Genomic DNA, 16,524 nt, shown 5'->3' with positions numbered 1-16,524 from the left:
CAAGTCACTTTTGGGGCAGCCCAACCAGCAGCAGTTACCAGCCACGCTGAACACTTCTAAATCCCTTTGGAGGTTTGGTGTGCCCTTGGTTACTCACCCAGGAGCTGGTTGGCAGAGGAGGTGGTGAGGTTGAACTGCTGCTCCAGGTACTTGCCCAGGAAGGCGGCGAAGCCGGCCACCACGGCGATCTCCATGCAGGCTGCCAGGATGATGCAGGTGAACACGGGGTTGGACAGCAGGTGCTTGGTCACTTTGGGGATCACTACAAGGGAGGAAAAAGGGAGAGGTGTGTGGAATTTTGGGCACTCGGGGTCACCAATTGTGGTGGTGTTCACAGGGGTCTCAGGACGGGGAAAGAGATGAGAATCTTGACTTCCATGTTTCAGAAGGCTGATTTATTATTTTATGATATATTAAAACTATACTAAAGAATGGAAGAAAGGATTTCATCAGAAGGCTAGCAAGGAATAGAAAGGAAAATGGAATGATAGCAAAAGCTCGTGACTCTCAGAGAGTCACTGACTGTGATTGGCCATTAATTAGAAACAACCAACGTGGACCAATCAAAGATGCACCTGTTGCATTCCACAGCAGCAGATAATTATTGTTTTTCTTTTCCTCTGAGGCTTCTCAGCTTCTCAGGAGAAAAAATCCTAGCAAAAGGATTTTTCATAAAATATGTCTGTGACAGAGGTGTTTTTGTGTAGACTTGAGGTGCTGGAGGTGCCTCTCTCCTCCTCTGTGGGGTACACTCATTTCACAGCAAGAGTAATTTCCTATTCTGCACAGACAAACTGCTTGAAATGTGGGAACACCAGAACAAAGTGAAACACCCGAACAGTGCCACTTAAAGATTCAAGAACCAAGAGGTGCAAAAAGAAATAATCAGTGATTATTTACTCTTATAGAAAACTGGAAGAATGAGAAAAATTTCCAACATTCCTTTTTGTTTTCCCCATAGGGAAGTCAATCAAAACCTGGTGTGCTCTTTCTTCCCCTTCTCCTTTCTGTACCTGCTCCCCATGAACAAAGCTGAGCCAGCTGACAGGTGCCATGAGTGCTGTATTCAGCATAAATCCTTGCAAGCTTTAAGACACAAACTAACCCAGCTCACATCCGGACTCTCCTTCTCCTGCCATCCAGATTTGATTTATTTTCCTGTTCCAAACTGGCTCACTCACTGATGGCCACCTTCTTGCAGCACATGGGGGTGTTTTCAGCAAGCTGAAACTCTCAGGCTTAGCCTGGCCCATGGATACCCCATGGCACAAGGGTCCTCCTGCCTTGTGCCATGGGACAGGCTTGTCAGTCTGTGTGTTCCCACAACCTAAAGCTTCTCCAGCCTTCCATGCAGACCCTGCCATCCTTAAGAGGGTGGAAGGGGACGTGCTGAGCTGTTCACTGTGTAGGACACACACATGTGGCTCTGATTTCATGATCCCTTGGCTCTCCCCTTCCAAATCATCATTGTCTAGAGTCCCCTCTACTTCAAGCCCATCTCAATTTCCCATAGGCAAACAAGAGTAACCCTACAAAGGGAAATCTGTCTAATGAATCAGATTGCACGTTTTCTACTCCAGCGAGCATTTTAATTATTGTAGAGATAACACAGCTTGAAGAGGAGAGCATCCCAGTACAAAAGAGAGCCTTGCTTTGTCTCCATACCTGATGACTAATTTCTCCCTGAATTAAATGTGAAAATCATTAAGTTTGAAAATTACCTTGAAGTAGTGTAGTGAAGCCTCAATGGACCCCTATTTGCATTTTGAAAATCCATCCCCCAGATCCCCTGTGGTGTACCAGGGGCTGGCAGATGATGTTTCTCTGGTGCTGGGTTATGTTTTCCCTCAGGGATTTTTTTGCACTGGCCTCAGCAGAGAATGCACAGCTCTTTGTCAAGGCTCTGCTTGGGTGCCCTTGGCTCTTTCTTGGGGACAGTGGGAAAAAGGGTTATAATTAGGTTTGATCTAACCCTTTTGGAAGAGGTCACTTCACAGTTTCTGGTCTCTTTAAATCAGAAACATTTTTCCAAGCTGTATAAAATTTCTGCTTCCTAAAGATTTACTGAACATAATTAAGGTGCAAGAGGCATAGCAATTTTTAGCAGAATGAGTGAAAAAGAGAAGAAAAAAGGGGGAAAATACTGTGTGGGAGGAATGGGGATGAGGGAATTCAGACATGGATAAATTTCAGAAGCCACCTGCTGCTTCCTTCAGTTCTTTGGTGGCCACCTACAGAATTTCCCCTTCTTGCCAGGAAAAATATAGAAAATGAAAAGGTGGACTTGGCAGCACTGAGCTTGAAAAGCCATATTTAAGGTATTAATGACTGTTGTGCCTCGGGAGTTCAGTTTGTTCAAGATTAATGGATTCCTTGAGATGTAGCTTTGTGCCAATTTAAATCCAAAGACACTAAGGTCTAGCTCTAACTTTATCCACCAAACAATAGTGATGACAGCCTGGCTTTTGCAGGAGGGAGCTAAAGATCACGGACATTTATTTCTGAAGTTGGCACCCAACCATCATGCACTACCAAGGTCAAAATCCATCTTCTGTGCTTGGGGTGGACAACAAAAAAATTGCAGAGTTATTGCAGCATCTCACACAGGAGAGGAACCCCTCACAAGTGCCTTGTCTGGCAGTGCAGGGCTCCAGGTCACAGCACTTCATCACCTGAAGGGGCTACAGGAGAGCTGGAAAGGGACTTTTGACAAGGCTGTGTAGTGACAGGACAACAGGTAATGGCTTTAAACTGAAATAGGGAGGGATTAAATTAGATATAAGGAAGAAATTCTTTACTGTGAGGGTGTGAGACAGGGGAACAGGGTGCCCAGAGAAGCTGTGGATGCCACTGGAAGTGTCCAAGGCCAGGCTGGACAAGGCTTTGAGCAACCTGGTCTAGTGGAAGGTGTCCCTGTCCATGGTGAGGTGTCTGAACTAAGATGATCTCTAAAGTCCTTTCCCACCCCAATCTTTCTGTGATTCCTTGATTCCACAATCACTGCTTCTTCTTCCTGTGAGTTTTCTGGGACAGATCCTGTCCTCTGCTGAATGTCTGACCAATGTCTACTGCAACTCTGTACCATCAGGCATGTGGGACACAAAACCCAGTGCAAAGAGTGCACAGACAACTCAAGCAGTCTGGCAGCCTCCACCATCTCCTCAGCCAGGGCCAGCTCATTCTCTTTCATCTTCTAAGGGAAATAAAAGGGGATTTCCCTATAGAATTGAATATCCTTTCATCTTGCTACTGCCATTTGCTAAGATCAATCATTTGACACCGGCTGCTGCCTCATCCGTCTCAGTTCTTGGGGTGAAATACCTCTGGGAAGAAGGTAAAAAGTCAGCAGCAAAGTTTAAAAATCTCTCAGTGGACTAGAGTGACATGCTTTCAGCTGCTCGGCATATGGTGCTGGCTATGGAGTAGGAATGGAAATGCCTGAGGGGGGACAGTGAAGCCCTGGGGAACACAACAGCTATGGATGTTGTTTCTCCACTGGAGCCAGCCCAGCAGGGTGTCATGGTAAATGTCACCCTGCAATTTTACAGGCCCAAAGGTTACCTGAACACTTTGGAGCAGCCCTTTGCAGCTACAAAGCTCAAATGGAGTCCTTTTACAAAGTGGGAAAAGTCTTTTGGAGTCCAAAGAGTCTCAAAAATCTACTTGGAGAAAACCCACAAGCCGCAGCAGGCAGGGCACACAGACAGACTCAGCCTCCCACTCGCAGAAGGACGAGCTCATTTCCCATCCACATCCCGGTGCACCTGACACGCTCCAGGATTCCCAGGAAAGCGATTCCCACCGCCCTGGCAAGATGCACTGAGGAGAACACAACACCTCCTTTCACTGCTGTCTTTCATCCCAACTCTTCAGAGCATCCACGTGCAGTGCTGGTCACAGGATCATCCGCAGGCCTGGGAGGGATCTGGGTGGACATCCCAGAGCTCTCCAATATCCCCCACAAATCCCTTGATTTCCCACCTTTTCCCACTCAAGCAACACTGGTTCCAAAGCATCCAAACCCCCTCCCTGTCTCCCTCCGTGGGTGCTCTGTGGATGACAGGCCAGGGGCTTGACAAATGCACACACTTATGTACACCAAGTAGCTTTGATTTGTCACTGCACATCGGGGAGTAGCGGGGATAATTGGCAACCTCATTACACGAGGTTTAACTACTCTCCAGAAACGACAAACTATAATCATCACGTTGGTGCTTGAAATGAATTGTTTGGAACATTACAATCACCAAGGCCCCTGTTTCTGGTTGGAGCACCCTACAGAGACATGTTTTCAATTTGCAGTAACGATGAAGAACACAGAAAGCAAAGTAATAAATTAGAGGGAGGTTTACAGCCCAGTCCACCTAGGACAGAGTGGTGAGGGAAAGGCAAAATGTAGTCCTGAGCCAAAATATGACTTTCTACTACCCATGTCAGCAGCAAGCCTCAGGTCTCAAGAGAAAGCAAAAGGCAAAACCTCCACCTGGGTTGAGGAAAAAGGGATGAAGAAAACAGCACAGGCGACAAGAACAAAACACATTCTGGAAAGAGGTGGCTTCTGTAAAAAAGAATATGGAGTAAGGCAAGAAGTGCTGAAGATATCTCAGGTGAGGTTAGTATGCTGAAGTTCCATGTGGCCTTGGCAAAATTATCATAATGGATATGAGGGAAAAGCATGACACATAAATCAAAAAAGCCTTCCAGACAAGATGCAAGCTTGAAGCAGCAGTTACATACTCAAGCATGGAAAGCAGGTCCTTCTCGTCCATCATCTTCCCTGCAGGAACCACCTTTATTTGACTTGAGAGGAGGACAGAAACCTCCCTCAACTGTGACACAGAAGTCATGTCACATTTTTTGTAGACAGGCTCTGCCTGCCTTCAGCTGCTGCTCAGCTTTGGCCCTGAGGTGTGCAGGCTGAAGGCCCTTCTGAATTTTTTAATGGTGCTGACAACAAGATGCTGGCTTGGAAACAGCAAAGAGAAAGCTGACAACACTATCTGCACCCTTATGAAACACAAGCCACAGGAAACTCAAAGACTGATGGGACGTGATGCCTTTTATGATCACCATCTTCTCACCTAAGACTTGGACTTCTCAGCAAGCCTTTAAAGTGTTTTGTTTGCAGGGGGACAAGACCCAAATCCAACAAGGCATTAAAGTCTAAACCTGGGCCAAAGCCTCACTGCTGTGGCTGTGAATGAAGGTATAGATGGAGCTCTCTCCAAAAGCTTGTCACTATCAGTCAAGAGAAGTCAGGAGTTAAAAATGACCCTTGTTAGCCTTTAATCCTGCCCAATCCTATGAACTCCCACTGAGGATTACAGGCTCCCCATGGTCCAGGTCCTCCCTGCACAGCTTCTGGCCCAGGACTATGCTCCCAGTGAGCACTTTTTGGGAGAGAAATCCCAGATTCAGAGCAGCTCCCTCCCTAGGTATTCAGCAGATTGGTACATGGAGCAGGACAGAACTGAACAGAAGACAAGGCAGCTGTCAGCTGTACGTCCCAGCTCTCCTACACTCTTGAAAATGAAGCTGGAAAGAAACCAAAACGTTTCCAAATCTAGGGAATTTGCAGTTCTGAAATTCATTTAATTCCACAGTGAGTTTTCTTTTAATTCCTCGTGAATGAGCTTCCCTTTCCAAACCTGGAGGATTCCATATCAATTTCAATCCTTTTAGGGCTTTAATCTCTCCTGCTAGACAGAGCGGCAGAACGTAACGAATTTCTGGTTTAAATCATTGCAAAACAGAATGCATTTAGGGCAGAGTGCTTCAGAGGTGTTAAAGATCATGCAGAGGAAGCACTCTGAAATCAAATTTCATCAGAACTGGCCGCTCAATTCAATAGATGTGACATTTCCGTGTGGAAAAAAAAGGAAGGTTTTTAATGAACTATTTCCAAGCACGTCCCAGAGCAGGTGGTGCATCAGAGGCAGCAAGTGAGAGGGCAGATGTGGACAGACTCGAGCAGAGGGCACTGACAGAGCTGAGCATCTTCTCTGGCCCGAGGAGCAGAGAGGTCCCCAAGGCAGAGCAGAGGCAGGAAAGCAAAGCTGTGCCCCCCAGAAGAGCAGGGGCTGCCCAGCCCATGCCTGAAGTGCTCTCACAGACCACACGGAGAGCACAGGGCTGGAACAACCCTGCAAGGCGGGAGCAAAGAGCATTGGCAGCATTTATTCAGGCTTCCACTGCTGTTAATCCTTCACTTCTCTGTGCTCCCCAATGGATTTGCTTTGCTGAAATGAAATACTAATCAGGCAAAGCAGTGCAGCATCCCCGTGCCAGTTTAGCCACGGGAAGCAGCTCCCAGGACTGTCCCAAAGCTTTCCTGCCTGAGCTGCCATGCCCCTGTGCTGAGCCCCCTGCTGCCTCCACTGCCTTTGATTGCCTCTTCACCTCGTGCTCTTCAAAGGCACCACTTTCATTTCAAGTTTAGAGCTCCTCTTAAGGCTGCTTCTTTCCTGGCATGAAAATACCCCACAGGAAGAGATGCCAGGGCTTCCCAAAAGCTGGGCCCTCCCTCCCGCTTAAGACTTTCACAGAGATGTAAAAGATCAATACTTTGAGCATGTTCCTTTTATATTAGTCCTGGCTCTTTTGCGTGCTAAGGCAAGAGAAAGCCAAGGAATCTCAGCCAGCACTCCATCTCACTGACTTCCAGCAGATCTTGTGGTGTCTGGAGCATCCTCCCACTTGCCAGCCGTGCCATGTCTCTAGCTGACAGCCATGACCCAGCTCAGAGCATGTCCCCAGCTGACACTGCCCTGCTTCCTCTCCTACCATGACCTTTCTCTTGTGGCAGTCACTGCAAGGCTTGAAAAATAAAAGTAAGAAAAAATAATAAAGCTCCTTCAGTAGCCAAAAAGGAGATGCAGTTCATCCTCTAAGGATGTGCTGTTGATACAGAGGGTGTTTGCATAATCGATCCAGAGAAGCAGCTCTTCCTCCCCACACTTGCACAAGAGATGGACAATCCACACCTCCATGCAGACATGGACACACAGCAGGAACAGCTCTGTCCAGGACCAGCTGCAGAGACACCACTTGCTAAAAATGAGGCAGAGTTATGACCATACAAACCCCAAGGACCATCTCCAGTCCCAACCCCCTGTGCAGGCAAATCCTCTGCTGCTGCCTGGAGAATCTTGTCCCATCCCTGGAAGTGTTCAGGGCCAGAATAGATGGAGCTCTGAACAAGCTGGGCTGGTGAAAGGTGTCCCTGCCCATGGCAGGGGGGGTTGGAACTAGATGGTCTTTAAGGTCCCTTCCAACTCATGTCGTTTTATGATTCCATGGATTCTCTTCAGCATCACAAATTCATACAAAATCCAAGGTCATATTCAGACAGAAGACACGACTATGCATGCACATTCATATTTTTAACCTCTGTATATAATAAAGAGCCTTTTTTACCCTAGGAAAAAGCAGTCTTAACTTTCTCCAAGCAGTCTTAATTTTCTCCAAAGGAGAATCAACAAATAAATTAGGGAGACTAAGATCTGCCACAAAAGAATGCCTGCAAATATTTCAGCTGCCACCAAAGTAATGTAGACCCACAGAAAGATTTACCCATCACCTGAAACACTGCTCATCAGGAATGATGAGGTGTGTTTGCCTCACTTCAGCAATGTGACTCTTGACCATATTCTGACTATGGCAACAGTGGCAAGGGATTTGAAAGGAGATGTCAGCTACCGTGTCATGTGTGATAGCCTCAAAGGAATAACTAAAAAGGTCATTCCTTGTCTTATTTGATGTCATGTAAATTTTATTTCAAAGTCCACCTCCAAAGAGGCTCCTGGAATACTGACTGATCTGAAATGGGGTTACCTGCAGTGAGAGGGCTAACGTGGAGGCCTGTGGTGCCTCCTGATGTAATCAATACTTGAAGCATATGGATGTGGCAGTTTAATTTCTCTACTTCAATAAGCAACAGATGCTCAGTGAACCCCCCATGGCCTCCCTGTGTGCAAGACGCTCAGCACCATCCTCAGGCTGAACTGCTGCCCCTCCATGCAGCAGGGATACGTCATATTCTTTCATTTTTTTTATATGAAAACCTGCAAACATTTCCAGTGCCCACTCCAAAAGCTCAGTGGCCAGAAGCAGGCACTCTGATGTGTACACAACAAATGCCACAGAACTATCCATATGGACATATCATGGGAAAAGCTCATTCAAGAGAAAATCCTTGCAACAAGGATGAAACGATGAAAAAATGAATTTTACTGACTGAGTTTCAAACAATTTATCTTTACCTTTCTTCTGAATTTACTCATCAAGTCAAAATTTCCATCTTTGACCTTTCCTTAATGAACAACCACATCTAGTATTCAAGGCATTTTTATATATTTGGACAACACATTTTTCCCCAAAGTCTCTTTCCTTCCCACCAGCACTTTGTTCAACTCCCAATTAAGGTGACTGCACAGGGAGTAAGTGATTTTCTCCTCATTTATCTAAATGCATCAGGCAGTAATGAAACCTGCTCTGCCACGGCAACAGGGAGTGGGAAGCAGCCACCAGTGCTACAGAGACACCCTCTCAGATGAAGGATTTTCCAGTACAGCCTAGAGAAAGGATATCTGCCCACACTCTCCCACAAAATCCTGGATCCTCAGCTGACTTTAATTAGAGTCACCTCCATTTCCATCACTGCAGGACATGATGTGAGGCTTTCTCTGTAATTTGCTACAAATTATGCTCTGCCCAGCCATTTTGCTGCTATTCTGGGCTGGTATCTCCCTCTTCCTATTTCAGTTTAAGAGCTGTGGTGATGCCCAGCACTCATTGCTTTGTATCTGGGATTGCACTAAGCTGAAACTCAGGTGCTGGGAGCTCCCAATTTCTTTTAAGTGCCCTTGCTGGCTCTCTCTCTGTTTTGGGAGGCAGAAGGGAGCAGAACAGTACACTGGAGAGAAGTTCACAAAATGCTCTGGCAACCGTGCTCCCCTTCATTATTTTTAGCAACTCTATGGGACTATCACAGATTTCTCACAGAATTCACAGAATCACCAGGTTGGAAGAGACCATCAAGTCCAACCCATGCCCTAACACCTCAACGAAACCATGGCACTGAGTGCCACATCCAGTCTTTTTTTGAACACATCCAGGGGATGCTGACTCTATGACTTCCCCAGGTAGACCATTCCAGAACTTTATCACTCTTTCTGTAAAAAACGTTTTCCTAGTATATTAGGAAATATATTTTTTATATATACAAAAATATATTTTATATATAAAAATTGTATTTTTATAATATATTTTCATATATAAAACTTATATTTATATATATAAAATATATTTTTATATATATAATTATATTTTTCAGAATCTATTTTCATCTATAAAATTATAATATATACTATATATAATATTTAAAAATTTATATATAAAAATATTTATAATATATAAAAATTTTATATAATATATAATATTATATATTATATAATATAGAAAAAATTATATATAGAAATATTATTTTTCTAATATATTTCCAACCTATATTTCCCTTGGCACAGCTTGAGACTGTGTCCTCTGGTTCTCTTAGTGCTGCCTGGAGAAAGAGCCCAACCCCACCTGACTACAACCTCCTTTCAGGGACCTGTAGAGAGTGGTAAGGTCATCCCTGAGCCTCCTTTTCTCCAGGCTAAACATCTCCCAGCTTTTTCTAAGCTTTGCAGCTTAAAAAAAAAATAAACAAACCACAGCCTCCAAGTGGAACGAAGCCTCTCATTCAGATACAAGCAAACCAAACAGAAGTTACGGACTGAAACTCGAGGCAGCTGATTCCCGGGGCGAATTTGCCGGGACAGAGGAGCCGCTGCTGAGCTGGCCTCACCTCGCAGCTGCTGGAAGCAGGTGGTGGTGCTGCCGCTGTCGCCATCGAGCGGGTGCCGCAGGACGCCATTGCTGGGCTTGTGGCGCTGGCAGTCCCTGTCGGGCAGCATGGCCTGCTCGCTGTCCCCGGCGCGCTCCGGCCGCGGCCCCAGCGCCTGCGGGAAGCCGAACATGGGCAGCGACGAGAAGAAGAGTAAGGCACCGCAGAGCAGGAAGCCTCCCCACCACGCTCCGATCCACCGAGGGTCGTCCGGGGTGATGTCCAGCTTGCCTGTGAGGGGGGCAAACAGCGGTCAGGGGTTTGGGCCTGCCTGGTCACAGAGAGCCACAGGTAACCTTCCCAGGCATGGTGCTGGGAAAGGCTGCGAGAAGATCAGAGAAAAGAATGAGAAAAAATTCTTACCTCCACTCACTACACCTGATGTTGTGAACATGTGGAATGGAGATTTGTTTACCAAAGGGGGGTGTTCTAAGCAATGGTGATGGTGTTTTAATTAAAGGACCAATCAAGATCACAGAAAAGAATGAGAAACAATTCTTACCTCCACTTGCTACACCTGATATTGTGAACATGTGGAATGGAGGTTTACCAAAGGGCGGTTTCCTAATCAGCCAGTGGTGATGGTGTGTTAATTAAAAGACCAATCAAGATCTCAGAAAAGAATGAGAAACAGTTCTTATCTCCACTTGATATTGTGACCTGATATTGTGACACCTGATATTGTGACCACGTGGAATGTGTTATGGAGATTTGTTTAGCAAAGGGTGGTTTAGTTAAAAGAACAATCAAGATCACAGAAAAGAATGAGAAACAGTTCTTACCTCCACTTGCTACACCTGATGCTGTGAACATGTGGAATGGAGATTTGTTTAGCAAAGGGTGGTTTCCTATTTGGCCAGTGGAGATGGTGTTTTAATTAAAAGACCAAGCAAGATCACAGAAAAATAATGAGAAACAGTTCTTACCTCCACTTGCTACACCTGATGTTGTGAACATGTGGAATGTGTTAGGGAGATTTGTTTAGCAGAGGGTGGTTTCCTAACCAGCCAATGGTGACAGTGTTTTAATTAAAAGACCAATCAAGTACACCTATATCATAATCTATAAAAGAGCAATGGGTTTCTTAATAAAGATTATTACTGATCAATAATTATTCTGTAATACATGGAGCCTGTGTCACACTCACCTGACATGTACTGGCACAGACCTGCACAGAGAAGGACACTGCACCTCCAACCCTGCTTATCACCCTGTTTTCCCAGGAGCTCAATGCCCCCTCTGCTTTGAATTCTCTTTTCAGCAAAAGAGAGATTGGCATTTGGGCTTTAGGGGCAACTGTGACTATGTGGAGGGCGAAACAGTCCTAAATATTGGAAAATAAACCCACCCACAGCATCAAATGGGCTCAGGAAAGTACAGGAATAGTCAGAAAAGGAAGAAAAGCAAAATAAAAGGCCAGAGTATCCTGTATGTCATCACTCAGCAGAGGTAAGGCCCAAGAAGGGTCTGGAGTCAGTGTGAGGAAATACAAATAAACAGCAGGAGAGGAAAAACTGTTTTCCTAACAGCTGCCTTGCTGCCACAGCCACAAGGGTGCCCAGTGCTGGAGCTGATTCCTGGGGGAGACCCAGGTCCACATGGCTGGAATAACAAGCTGCTCTGTTCATGGTGACTGTCTGGTTACTGCCACTCTGAAAAATCTGTCTCAAGTGAGGCAATCAAGTTGTCTCTCAAGCAGAGACAGAAGGAAACTCTTTTCTCCTTAGGGAAAATAACACATAGCTCTCAAATACAGATAAAGTTTGAAAAATAGTGTGGTGGAGGGACTGGATTCTTCTGCTGTTATTTCCTCCTGCCTGAAGTGCATTTTTTTCAGGTTCTTGGGAACACAACAGTGTGAAGAGTCAGGCAAATCAGAGTTTTCTTCATATTCCCTTCCTAAAATAGCTGCTGGGTGATGGGCAGTGCAGCAGCATGCCCACCTGCCCAAAACCTGCCCACCTGTGGCATCCCACACCCGTGCAAAACAGGGAGCAGGACAAGGCTCAAGCCCCTGGAGCTGGTTCTCCTTATGGCACCTGGAGCTCCAAGGCAGAGCCAGCTGCAAAGTGGAAACTCCTTCCCATACAGAAACAAACAGAGGCCATGTGTGCCTCAGCTTTTGCATGGCAGGGACTGACCATGGCCAAAGCCAGCTGGAGCTGGAGTTTGGAGCACTGCACCCTCCCTGGAATGTGGCTGAGCCACAGCCCTTCCAGGCTTCTCAGCACTAATGGTCTACAGCTCTTCTCTGTGGCTCAGGATTTCTCTGGGGCTTTTCGAGCTGCAAATGCTGAGCAATGTCTTATGTTAAAAATGGCCAGAAGATACCAAATTAACTTTTCAGCTAGGTCAGCATCTTGCCTCTGATGGCAACCAACTGCAGATGCCCAGAAAGCCTACAAGAATAAAGTCAGCATATATTATTCTTGTGGCTTGGGGGCTTTATAAGCTAGATTTGGTGTCATGTTCATTTTTTTCAGATATATACACTTGTCCAATTGCTTTAAAATCCATTTGGAGATTTTTAGCACCTTATGGTGAGGAGTTCCACAGCTTCACCTACTGGGAGATAAAATATTTTCTTCTGTACATTCGTATTTTAGTGTAAATTATACTAAATGGTAAAATATCCAACAGGTTTCAAATAGCTCCTCTGCCAAATGAGGCTTTGGTAAAGCCAAGGAATGAAAAAGGGCCATGTGGTGTTTGACCAAACTGCAGCCAAATGCCTCAGCCATCCCAAAAGATACTTCTTTCTCAGTTGATATTATTTACATTTCTTCAGCTGCCATGTGCATGTGAGATCAAAAAAAGGCAGTAACAATTTTGCAGATTTGCACAATTCTGTTCTGAGTCCCGCAAGGTTCAGCTCCATCCAAACGTGTTCTGTGACAACACATTTACAACATCCTAGAGCTGAAATACAAGCGACAAAAACCCTGCATAAGGGTCTGTGGGATCCGATGGAGCTGAGAACTGTGGAAAAAGCACCTGAACAACTGAGGGAAAGGAATGAAGCACCAGGTTTGCCGTGGGTAGCAGAGCGCAGGGGAGCAGCAAGCAGAGAACAGCCTGTTACATGTTGCCCTCTCATGGCAAAGAAGACGCAGTGCAGGCACCAAAAAAAGCAGAATTTGGTCTAAATGAACAAAAGGACAGTCTGCAAAAGGACAATTTGCAAAAGGACGGTTTGCAGACAATCTGCTTTAACCAGAGTGAAGTCAAGGTGAGCAATAATTATTTAATACTTTGGAGAAAAGCAATAATGCGGTGGGACTGACTGATGTTGCCCATCCATCCCCTCCAGGGCCATGAGCAGAAGGTGCTGGGCATGGATCTTCCTGGTGTGCCTCCATCAGAACCTGGCTGGCTGCCCACACCCTGGGGTGGCAGCTCTCCAGATTTCACCCCATGCTCTGGGCACAGCTCCCCTGGCGTGACAATGCCACAGTGCCATTTCAAGGTGTCCTTTAAGAGCTGGGATGAAACTCATCTCATAGAGAAAACCACAAAAAGAACAAATTTTAACCATTAAAAATCTGTTATTTATCAGAACAGAGCTGAAACATTTTGAATCCCAGTCTTAAAACCCTTCTAAAAGTGACACTCATACATGCAAGAGGCACTGAAGATGGAATGACAGTTTCCTGCTTGTGAGCATCAACATTTTTGTCCTGATGATAAAAATTTTGATTTGAAACCAAACCCAGTTCTCCTTACTTGTGTCAATGAAGACAGCATCCACATAGATTTTGGTACAGAAGGAGCCCAAGATAAATCCACAGGCTGGCCCAAATACCAGCATGGTAAACAGGATCCCTACAAGGAGAGAGAAAAGAGAAGATTAGCACCAGGCTCTGGTTATTCACTGCAAGTTGTTCTGCTTGTCTGCTGTAAGATGGTATTACCTCAGTGATGCCAAATAGATAGGGACAGTCTCTGTGCTGAATGCTCCAAGCAAAAGAGCACCCTAAATGTGTTTTGCTTTTCCATATCTCTTCAGGAAAATGAACAGATGGAGGTGTGATAATGCTGAAGGATTTCTGTTGAGCTGAGGAGACAGTGTGGACATATGCTGTGTTTTGGTCGGCTGGCTGCTCTGAAAGATGTCTTACTCAACAGCACAAGGTAAGGCAGCCCTGCCTTCTCCTCATGGGCATCTCTGTCTTTGCCACCTCCAGCTAAAATCCTGGTAGACAGAATTTTCAGACATTAGGGACAGCAAATCTATGAAACTAGCATTGTCACAGACTGCTGGATAAAGTCCCTTTGCAGAAGTAGGAGCACTTTTCCACATCTGTGAAGCCCCTCTCCCCATCAGACACACATGATAAATATTCATGCTGTGTGGATCTTCCAGCCCGTCACAACTGCTGGTTCCTTCTAAAAAACCTGCATGAAATTGCCAGTGTAACACCAGGAGAAGAGCTATTATGAGTAAATTACTTATTTGTTTCAATACAGTGTTTAGAAGCATTTATTTTCACTCCCATTTTGGCCCTGAAACAAGAATGCTACAGGCACAGCGCCAGCTCTCAATTATCCAGGGCAGAAAGGCAGGGGGACAACAAGGATAATCCAGAAAAAGAAGCAGCAAAGATAACACAAAACATTTGTAAATTAGACAATAAGAACATATTAGGTACTTTCACATTTGGGATAACAACAACATTTGGGAAAAACAACAAAAAGTCTCCCAAGGACCCTTGTAAATGGTTTTCTGAAGGGAGCAGGGACAGATTGAGCAGTGTGGAGCAGGGCAAGAGCCTGTTTGTTCCCTCTGGGGGAAGGCATTGCTGATGGACCCCTGTGCCTGGTGAGGGGGAACCTCAGCAGGGATGTGCCAGCACCAGCCCTGGTGTCACTGCACTTCAGAGATGGCCCACAAAGGAGTTTATTTGCATCTGGGTGCTTTGCTCACTCTCCTGATCTCTCTGGGGGTGTTGCCTGGCATCTCAGTGCATTTATAATGCACTTCATCGCAGCTGTCTCAGCCCTCAAGTTCCTTATCTGGAAACTTTTTAATTCCCAAGCTCCCTCTCTATGCATTTCTCAGGAGCTGGAGAAATTATCAGAGCTGCAAAAAAATTCCCAGAGACCCCCATCCCCAGGCAAAGCAAACCACAGCAGCCAACAACAGCTTAGCCAAGCAGAATAAGCTGGTATGGTCAGAAGCAACTTCACCTTCATTTTTAAAATGCAGGATGCAAGCTAATTCCTCATTTTTCAAGTGCAGGGTGCAAACTCATTCCTCCAGGCTGCTGGCACTGGGACCTGGCTGGATTAATAACCAGGGACAAAGCAGAGGTGCCCCCAGGCAGCTGCTCACACACAAACCCAGTGCATTGAAGCCTTCAAGGCTCTTCTCACCTGGAGCAGCACGAGGGACAAAGGAAGGTGGTGGGAGGAGAAGAAGTGCCAGGCTGTGTGAGCTGCACTGAGGGGTTGTCACAGACACAGTTTATGGAACATCCTTTCCTTAGGATTTTTTCCTCCTGAGAAGCTGAGAGGCCTCAGGAACAAAATGTAACCAATGGTTATCTGCTGCTGTGGAATGCAACAGGTGCATCTGTGGTTGGGCTCATAGAGTTGTTTCTAATTAATGGCCAATCACAGTCCAGCTGTCCAGACTGTCTCAGTCAGTCACAAGCCTTTGTTATCATTCCTTCTTTTTCTATTCTTAGCCAGCCTTCTGATGAAATCCTTTCTTCTATTCTTTTAGTATAGTTTTAATATAATATATATCATAAAATAATAAATCAAGCCTTCTGAAACATGGAGTCAACATTCTCATGCTGGGACCCCTGAGAACACCATCACAAGGGGTCACTGCTGTCAGGGCAGCAGCAGGAGCTGCCAGCCCCTGCCAAGCTCAAAGCTGCATCAATGCCACTGTGTCTTAGCCCATGCTGCCACTTTAAATTAATCCCCAGGGTCTCTGCCTGTGCTGTCCCAAGTCACAGGAGGACCAGCCATGTCCCCTCCTGCAGTCACCTTGTCCTGGGTGCTGGGTTTGTGCTCCATGGTCCAGCAGTGCACTGGGGAATTTGTGCTCCTCGAGCCACAGAGCTGCTCAGCAGGTGTGTGCCTTGCTCCTGTAAAGCCTCACAGGGGAGATCCCTGCTCACCTGCAGAAGCATTTCATGGCATGTGAAACGAGGCAACAGACAGGCTGAGAGAGCAGGAAAAAAGGGATTTATTCCCCCAGCACACCTCAGCCCCATCTCCCATCCTTCCCAGCCCCGCTTGTGGCTTCCACCAGGATTTTATAAAATATCCGTGTCACATTTGCTATGGTCACTAGATGGCATCAGTGCTTGTCACTCAGCCCCCCAGTGCCATCTGGGGGACAGGGCTGCTCAGCCTTGCTCCCAAAACACGATGGTGCTCCTGCAGCCCATGGAGGGTGGCACTGGCACTGTCAGCTCCCACACATCTGCCACAGACACACTCAGGCTGGGCCCCTTCCCTGTCTGCGTGCTGAAAATCACAGCTTTTAGCACAAACTTTCCTATAAGTGTGAAGTTTTCAGGCACAGAGTTGAAGGAGGCATGTAGCAGAGACTGCCATGGCTGTGATGAATGAGACAGCATTCAAATACCTTTGGAAACTGAACATTAATTATGAATTTCTATGTA

The 16,524-nt window shown here is 45.9% G+C and overlaps 1 protein-coding gene across 2 annotated transcripts in view; it reads right to left on the bottom strand.

Annotated features, from left to right (window-relative positions):
- SLCO3A1 (solute carrier organic anion transporter family member 3A1) overlaps window positions 1-16,524 on the bottom strand; it is a 139,672-nt gene that overhangs the window by 23,694 nt on the left and 99,454 nt on the right. For both annotated transcript variants that reach the window (XR_008508592.1, XM_036389463.2), the window contains exons 3-5: window positions 13,607-13,705; window positions 9,845-10,114; window positions 98-262 (exon numbers count right to left, since the gene is read on the bottom strand). Coding sequence is in view for 1 of the 2 variants with exons in the window: in XM_036389463.2 (XP_036245356.1) it covers window positions 98-262; window positions 9,845-10,114; window positions 13,607-13,705 (534 nt within the window). In the remaining variant the exon portion in view is untranslated. The remainder of the gene's footprint in view (window positions 1-97; window positions 263-9,844; window positions 10,115-13,606; window positions 13,706-16,524) is intronic.

This window comes from Molothrus ater, chromosome 13, assembly GCF_012460135.2.
Source record: "Molothrus ater isolate BHLD 08-10-18 breed brown headed cowbird chromosome 13, BPBGC_Mater_1.1, whole genome shotgun sequence".
NCBI lineage: Eukaryota > Metazoa > Chordata > Aves > Passeriformes > Icteridae > Molothrus > Molothrus ater.
Note: the sequence above shows the minus strand (reverse complement) of the source record. Positions and strands in the feature narration are given on the sequence as shown.